General features: G+C 44.9%; 1 protein-coding gene across 1 annotated transcript in view; it reads left to right on the forward strand.

Moving 5' to 3' along the window:
• Positions 1-5,951, forward strand: part of LOC149284692 (SPARC-related modular calcium-binding protein 1-like) — a 62,089-nt gene extending 56,138 nt beyond the window's left edge. The window contains exons 10-12 of the mRNA XM_089496317.1: positions 924-1,029; positions 1,378-1,625; positions 5,890-5,951. Of these exons, the coding sequence (XP_089352443.1) occupies positions 924-1,029; positions 1,378-1,625; positions 5,890-5,951 (416 nt within the window). The remainder of the gene's footprint in view (positions 1-923; positions 1,030-1,377; positions 1,626-5,889) is intronic.
• Positions 5,952-9,070: the final 3,119 nt, after the last annotated feature.

Raw genomic sequence — 9,070 nt, forward strand, 5'->3', positions numbered from 1 at the left:
TTTCTGCTGCACTCTGGGTTATACGGCCTATGTATAAGAGGAGCACAGCTTTTATCCCAAACATCAAATATGTTTCCTATGCGATAGCTACGTGAAAATGTTAGGGCACAAGAAATGTATCATTTGCATGGTCATTCAAAACTCCAAATGTGTATTCTCTGTAGTACCCCAAGAGGTTCATTGTAACCAGGGACCTGATGTAAAGTTGTACAATTTAGGACATTTTTACAAAACCAGTTTTTGGCCCGCACTTTACACAGCCAGATAAAATCAAAAGCATGTGTTTTTCCTCTTTGTTCTGTTCTAGATCTTTGCTCATTGTTAGAGAATCTGACCTCTGCCTATGGATTAAGATTAAAAAAGGCTAAAGCTAAAATGTAGAATTACCTCGGCCAGTCAATCATATTACGGAACGGTAATAAAAACCAAATGATTGCTTTAAATTATTTAATCTCATATAGAGTAAATCGTAACAGTATTCACAATAGTTTTATCATAAAAAGAATGTGTCCTGTTCTGCTTATCTATGCAAAATATCTGTGAATACCCCCGTCGATGACATAATAGTACCCCGTAGGGCACAACTTTGTACTTAAAAGGTTGACGTTGCAAGGATAGAAGCCGTGTGCATTCTTGGTAATGTTTCATTGGTAAGTCATCTGAGTTTTAAAAGCCCTTTAACATTCAAGAGCGAGTGGCTTTGACTCTCTTGTTGGTAATTAATATGGTAACCTGGAGTGCCAGAGGTAAATGTTTAGATCGCTACCTGTTAAAAGCCCCTGATGTTTAAATAGTTGTTGGCATGAAGACCTAATCCATAAATCTGTTTACTAAGAAGCGTTTTGGAGTACGGCTCTCCTGTGATTTCCATGTGACCATTCAGTAAATGATTAAGAATGCCAATATGTGTCTTTCTGTCTCAGGGTGCCCAGAAGGGAAGAAGCTGGAGTTTGTTACTAGTTTGCTGGATGCCCTCACCACAGACATGGTCCAGGCCATCAACTCTGCGGCACCAGCGACAGATGGAAGGTCAGCTGTTTAAATGGGGGGCATCTGTCTTGCAAAGCCCTACACGCGACATGTTTAAGTCACTACACATATACCTAGTTTACGTCTAGCTTATGGGACATGGCGGTGCATCAATGAATCACATCCCCACGTTGTACAAAAGGTGCAAAGGTCCAATCATTAACCAAGTTAAGTAAAGTCTTCTTTTGGTTCGCTGTTGGATATTATTTTTCAGGGTGTATTAGGGCCAGGAGCATCAGTATATGCTTTCACCATATTTATGCAGCATTAGACAAACTATGATATGACTATACCAAATAGAACCAGGCAATCAACGTAAAATGTGTGACTGTTTGATCTGTTTTATAGATTCTCTGAACCTGATCCCAATCATACGCTGGAGGAACGCGTAGTCCTTTGGTACTTTAGCCAACTAGATAGCAACGGCAGCGAGGACATAAACAAAAAAGAGATGAAGCCTTTCAAGAGATACGTGAAGAAAAAAGCAAAGCCCAAGAAATGTGCCCGACGTTTCACAGACTACTGTGACCTAAACAAGGATAAATCCATCTCACTTCCAGAACTGAAAGGGTGCTTAGGAGTTCGCAAAGAGCCCGGTATGTGCATGTATGATCAGTCCTTGATGGGGGGTACACACCTATCTCAGCATTCAAGGGTTAATGTGATATAGAATTCTTCTTGTTAAGGTGACATTCGGTCTACGACCGGGCTATGATCTATAGTTTCATACCTTGAATGTCTCGACAATATCCCTAATGCATGGTTTTAATCCCTATACAGTTTTAGTCTGTGGACATTCGTGATGATCTAGAGAATAAATCTGTGTTCTTTGGATGCATAACTATTTGATGTATAACTATAAACTGTGGTCCTGTGGAATTATTCAAGGTTCCCTTTGTAAGTGGCAGCACTGTATTAGGACTCTTACCTGTGCAGGATATAAAATAGGGGTCTATCTGTACCTACTGCGTAAGTGATCAAGCTGCCATTCTTCTTGGAGGATCACTTTTGGAAACCCGTCCGGAGCGGTCTGTTTACCTGGCCTGTTCAGGTATTGGTTTTTATTTATCTCCTTCTGATACCACAGCCATCTCCATCTGTCTTCTGGTTTGCCTTTTGTTTTTATGGTAATATTCTTTGTAATCCTGTTTCATGGCTCACAACTTGCCAACCAGTCTACTGGTGAGTCCATCTGTATGTCTAAATACCGTATCCCAGCTTTCTTTTCCTTACCGAGCGTGAGGGGTTTCTCATGCTATGGAGACTGACTAGCTTGTAAAGAAACACCCAAACAACTGACAGCCACAGCAGCCATCGTGGATTTCCCTTACCTTATGCAGGATAAGTTGCTTTATCCAGTACTGCTGCAGGAATGTAAAGGGCTCATATCTGCTGCTGTACCAGGAATTTTAGGTCTGTCCCCACCTCTAATGGGCCTTTTGTGCTCCTGAGTATCATGTGCCTGGACTATCCAAGATAAAGTATATTTTTCTGGTTGGTTTGGGGGGAATCCACAGGTATTTACTTTGCAAGCTATGTCTTCACTCATTGCTGATGTCCTTGCATCCAGAGCCCCAGTACAGAGGTTACCAGGGGAAAGAGCTACTTTCTTCCCTTTTGGACAAATGCTAAGCTCAATACATTTTTGCCATTAACTGATAAACATACCTGGCTCTTCTGTCTTGTATCCAACTGGACTGTACTTATGTGTCGGACTGATGCCATTCAAAGGCCTTACTTTCTGTGGGCTGTGTGGCCAGTGGGCAGTGTGTGTGGCCAGTGGGCAGGGTGTGTGTGTGCCAGTGGGCAGTGTGTGTCTGGGCAGTGGGCAGTGTGTGTGTGGGGGGCAGTGTGTGTGTGGGGGGCAGTGTGTGTGGGGGGCAGCGTGTGTGTGGGGGGGCAGGGTGTGTGTGTGGGGGCCGTGGGCAGTGTGTGTGTGGGCAGGCAGTAGGCAGTGGGCAGTGTGTGGGCAGGCAATGTGTGTGTGTGTGTGGGCAGGCAATGTGTGAGTGTGTGTGTGGGCAGGCAGTGTGTGTGTGTGTGGGCAGGCAGTGTGTGTATGTGTGTGGGCGGGCAGTGTGTGTATGTGTGTGGGTGGGCAGTGTGTGTGGGTGGGCAGTGTGTGGGGGTGGGCAGTGTGTGTGTGTGGGCAGTGTGTGTGTGTGGGGTGGGCAGTGTGTGTGTGTGGGGTGGGCAGTGTGTGTGTGTGTGTGTGGGCAGTGTGTGTGTGTGTGTGTGGGCGGGCAGTGGGCAGTGTGTGTGTGTGTGGCCAGTGGGCAGTGGTTGTGTGGCCAGTGGGCAGTGTGTGTGTGGCCAGTGGGCAGTGTGTGTGTGGCCAGTGGGCAGTGTGTGTGTGGCCAGTGGGCAGTGTGTGTGTGTGTGGCCAGTGGGCAGTGTGTGTGTGTGTGGGGGGGGGCAGTGTGTGTGTGGGGGGGGCAGTGTGTGTGTGTGGGGGGGGGCAGTGTGTGTGTGGGGGGGGGGCAGTGTGTGTGTGTGTGGGCAGGCAATGTGTGGGTGGGTGGGCAGTGTGTGTGTGGATGGGTGGGCAGTGTGTGTGTGGGTGGGGGTGGGCAGTGTGTGTGGGGGGGGGGCAGTGTGTGTGGGGGGGGGCAGTGTGTGTGTGGGTGGGCAGTGTGTGTGTGTGGGTGGGCAGTGTGTGTGTGTGTGTGGGCTGGCAGTGTGTGTGTGTGGGCGGGCAGTGTGTGTGTGGGCGGGCAGTGTGTGGGCGGGCAGTGTGTGGGGGTGGGCAGTGTGTGTGTGTGGGTGGGCGGGCAGTGTGTGGGTGGGCGGGCAGTGGGTGGGCGGGCAGTGTGTGTGTGTGGGCGGGCAGTGTGTGTGTGTGGGCGGGCAGTGTGTGTGTGTGGGCGGGCAGTGTGTGTGTGTGGGTGGGCAGTGTGTGTGGGTGGGTGGGCAGTGTGTGTGTGTGGGCGGGCAGTGTGTGTGTGTGAGTGGGCGGGCAGTGTGTGTGTGGGTGGGCAGTGTGTGTGTGTGTGGGTGGGTGGGCAGTGTGTGTGTGTGTGGGCAGTGTGTGTGGGTGGGCAGTGTGTGTGGGCGGGCAGTGTGTGTGGGCGGGCAGTGTGTGTGGGCTGGCAGTGTGTGTGTGGGCGGGCAGTGTTTGTGTGGGCGGGCAGTGTGTGGAGGGGCAGTGTGTGGGGGTGGGCAGTGTCTGTGGGTGGGTGGACAGTGTGTGTGGGTGGGCAGGCAGTGGGCAGTGTGTGTGGGCAGGCAGTGGGCAGTGTGTGGGCAGTGGGTGGGGGTGGGCAGTGTGTGTTTGTGGGGGTGAGCAGTGTGTGTGTGGGGTGGGCAGTGTGTGTGGATGGGCAGTGTGTGTGTGTGGGGGCAGTGTGGGCAGTGTGTGGGTTGGCTGTGTGGGGGGGCAGTGTGTGTGGGGGGGCAGTGTGTGGGGGGGGCAGTGTGTATATAAGATTGCATTATTTCTTCTTATTATTTATTATTATTTCAAGATGTTCCCAGTATCATTTCACGTTCATTATAACCAGACTTAAGTTATTCACACAAAAAATTCCCTGAAAACTGCTTTTTGGTTATCTTTAAGCGACCTCTAGTGGCCTTCAATAAGATTACTGTTAAGATAATATTTCTACTCTACCATCACCATTAATAATATCCTATTTCTGTTCTGTCTATCCTCGTTGCTTAGTTTTTATTTTGTCTGCTACTTAATTGCTATGCCTTTTATATTAATATCAAACAAAGGTCCTTAGCACATTGCCCTTATGTACACTCCATTGGCATTTAAACCTAATGCCACCTAATGCACAGATCCCATCAGACTACAGTGCCAACATCTGCAAATGGAAATGATTCTATATAGAGTTTAATTTTTAATTTAAATATTATGACACTATCCTAGACCCAACCCCCCGGTAGCTCATTTCCATAAAGTCTCCATGAGCTCAAACCTGGCAGTAAAGATCCTGGTGACCAGAACACAAAGTGACACAGCTACGTTTCTCTTGGATGTGGAAGCTGTCGCTAAGCTTCTGTGTAACTGCGGGTGCTGGAGATCCTGACCAGTCTCTTCTCTGGGAAGGTACAGTTTGGCCAATCACACTGCTTATTGCAACAGTCTAAAGTCTAAATGTAACCATTTATTGGATCAAGCCACCTATGTAGTGTTAAACTGGTTATGCCCCCCCAACATTTCTGGAGAGAGGGTCTCAGTTGGGGGGACAGAGGGTCTCAGCTGTGTGCACAGAAATGGAGCAATGCATACAGTGGCCTTTTGGGACGTCGTCGCTCATAACTCATACATACCTTAGTGCCCAATAAACCACACCTTTAAACTCAAAATCTCATGTATGCCACAGTCTAGAAGGCTGGATCATGGCCCAAACCAGCTGGTAAATTTTACTTTGTAACATGGGCGTGGGTGGCCCTAATTTTCCCCTTTATATAATTTTATCCTTAGAGGTGTCCTTCTAATGACCACCCTTTGAAGTTCTGTATTACAAGGGGGTCAAAAGGTGGCTCTCTGGCCATAATGCACTGGTAAGCAGCCTGGCTGTCCTGGTCACACTGGGGCAATGGGTGTGTCGGCCTTCCCTTTTGGATATGCAGAGATTGCACATGGACATCAATTACCGTAACATTTTTCCTAGCTTGGTAAGGAGGTCAAACAAGTAAGTTGTGACGTGACATTAGACATAAATATTACAGGAAATCCTCCATCAAGCATGAAGCGAGCCAACCAAACTGCAGGAGCATTGATTGCATGGTGGGGACCCTCAGTGAATGCTGGGGGTTCTTGGAAGGTATCTTCTCTTTCTCTGCCATGTCGGTTCCCAGTTTACTCCCCTTGTATTGTTTGATATAAACCTAAAATAATCTCTTTTCTAGGTACCAGTGTTGGAAGTTTCCCTCCTGGAAAAAGGCCAAGTTCGAATCCCTTCAGTAAGTAACGTTTCAGAATCTCTATATTCATTAGAACTAGTCTGAGCAGATCAGACCCATGCTCTATATTATGATGCGCTATAATATGATGCGCTATAGTATAATATGATGCTCTATAATATGATGCGCTATAATATAATATGATGCGCTATAATATGATGCGCTATAATATGATGCGCTATAGTATAATATGATGCTCTATAATATGATGCGCTATAATATAATATGATGCTCTATAATACGATGCGCTATAATACGATGCGCTATAATACGATGCGCTATAATATGATGCTCTATAGTATATTTTGCCTTCAGCTCTACTCTTGTTTTTTCAGTAGGTCGCCTTGTGTAGGAAGAAGAAAATCATCGTGTCAATACCAATCAGAGGCAATCGATGATACTCAAGACGTTTGCACTTTTGAGTGGACTCAAGTCATAAAAATTTTTAATTATCCGCCGTGGAAAGAATAAGGAAATTTCGCTTTTTTTTCTTTAGATGTTTGTAAAAAAAAAAAAAAGAAAATTTGCTACTGAAAAATTAGGATTTGAATTCAGTGTGACTCTGGATTAAAAAAGGAGTTTCTGTATATAAATGTATATGTAAATTGTACAGTCCCCTTGTACAGGTCTTGAACACTTTTTTCTTATTAAAAGAAAGGAAAAAAAATGGAAAAAAACTTGTAGCGGGCACGTTGCCCCTTTCTGCATGTATCAACTTAATGTAACTTTTTTCTTCTTGGTTTTAACTGTGCTTGTGCTTTGTAAATGAAAAATGTTAAAAAGAGGGAATGTGTTTTGCAAGATTGCTAGATTAATGATTGATGTACTTGTAACTGTTTGATTCAGTAGCTCAGGGTGGTGGGAATAACCTGTAATGTTGGTATAATGAAGTGACGTTGTAACTCCTACTGCTTTGGTTGAAAGTACACTCGTGCATTATGGTGGTATGTCTCTTACATCTCGTGCCAGCTCTCGGTCACATTACAATGAATCAGGGGTCTTGTTTTGTGACATTTTGGGAAAATTTTGCCCCACGATGTCCCTACCGCTTTCCATTTTTTATACTTTCACATGGGATAATATTTGTGTGCTCTGGTAACTTACAGTGTGCAACACAGCGTTTTCTGCTCAAGAAGCTTCTTCCCTCGCTGGTCTGCAATGCCTGCATCTGTCATGTTCCTATGTCCTGATTCTTTATCATCTGAAATTCACATTTGGGAAAGAGGTATTTGTGACATAACCCTCTCCGTTATTACATTACCAGTGTGGAGCTGTGCAATTTGGTATTTGGTGGACATGGGGTTACTCTACCCAGCCGCAAGGATTTCCAAGACTCTTCGATATGCATTTTTCATATGTGCCGCTTATTAAAGGGGCCATGTGGTCACCTAGCCTTGAGCGCCCTTCTCGGATCATACCCTTTGTAACGTTTACATACACCTCCGCGTGAGCTGCGCCAACATGTTATGAAAACATTTTCTTTACAGCTCGAGAATCCTCATTCTATACATGACTACATAAACTCTCTAAAATACCAAATACAAGGTTGCCCTATGGGCTTGAAATGGATCCATCGTTGTAATGGGGGATGAGACCAAATCTGATCTCAAGATTTGGTTTAGCCGTCTTCTCCAGTGTTCATATATGTTGGAAATACTAACCTAGTCTAGTAAAGGCAAGGAACATTTTCATCTTTTTATTTTTTCTGTACTTTCAGATGTATAAATAAAACACCTCTATTTCAAAGTATATCCTAGAACATAGATTACAGGGTCTTAAGAAATATAAATAACTTGGTTACATTAACGCAACGCTTCATCAAGTGCTCTCCAGGCTGGCGACGCTGTCCTTGTTGATTAAAGAGGCTTCATGGCGCATGGCCTCAGGTGTTAACCTGATGGCCTTCTGTATAGGAAATTATGATTGACTTACGTTGTCCAGGGATTGGTCCTTGTAGACCCAACAGCCTGTCCGATGTCCTGGTCTGTTAAAATCATTAAGTTTTCACTTCATAGGGAACTTAATCTTGATAGCTGTACAAACGGGCAGATTCCAATATTACTGCTGCATTATTATTTTTAGAATGAAATAAATCATGTATTTCCTATTTAATATGGAGCAATTAAACATAATTTCTTGTATCTCATTCTAAAATAAGTAAATTCCTTCTCTCTCTCTGCCATGTGCGTAGAATCATAGATGATGCCATCCTATAAACAAATTAGGGGGCAGGTTATAACCTCATTTAATCCCCATGAGTCTTGTATGCCTGTGTGTAAAGTTTTAGAGTGGGTACATATGAATTGTATTTACGGGTCAGGAGCAAGTCAGCCTCATGTATCCATGGTGAGGCGCCAATGACCGGCTGTAGTGGTGGTGTAAAGGTAAGGTAACCTGCTTGATTTATGAGGGATCACTGGTCCTAATCCCCATGAAGACTGGTGTTAGTGTCAATGTAATGTTTTAGAGGGGGCGCAAATTAGAACTCAAGGCATCGTGTTTCCATGGCACACCTACGAAAGTGGTTGCCTGGTGTTGTAATAGTGAGGTAACCTACCTACCATCCAAAGGGTTGTCAGTTCAATTCCCCAGTAGGGCATGATGATATTAGTTGAGTGTAAAGAGTGGGTGCAAATGACTAGTATTTGTGAGTCAAGAGAAAGCATGGTCATATTTCCACGATGAGGAAGCAAGTCTGGCTGTCTGGTGGTGTAAAGGTAAATCAGGTTCAAATCCTGATAGTTCCTCTGTGGTGTTAATGCATATAAAGTGTATATATTGTTTTAGAGTAGGGGAGTATATATAAGTATATGTGAGTCAGGAGAAAGCAGGGTAATATATCCACGGCGAGAGAGCAAAACCAACTGCCTTCTGGTGTAAAGGTAAGGAAACCTGCGTACTATACAAGGAATCGCTGGTTTGAATCCTGGTGGTACCTCTGTTGTGTTAATGCATTTAGAGTATGTATATTGTTTTAGTGTAAGGGCGTATATATAAGTATATGTGAGTCAGGAGAAAGCAGGGTCATATATCCATGGTGAGAGAGCACATTTGGCTGCTCGGTGGCGTTAATGTAAAATTACCTGACTGACATACAATAGATTGCTGGTTCGAATCCTCACAATGA

The sequence above is a fragment of the Sceloporus occidentalis genome, unplaced genomic scaffold (assembly GCF_023333645.1).
Source record: "Sceloporus occidentalis isolate IW3139 unplaced genomic scaffold, rSceOcc1.0.p SCAF_89, whole genome shotgun sequence".
Lineage (NCBI taxonomy): Eukaryota > Metazoa > Chordata > Lepidosauria > Squamata > Phrynosomatidae > Sceloporus > Sceloporus occidentalis.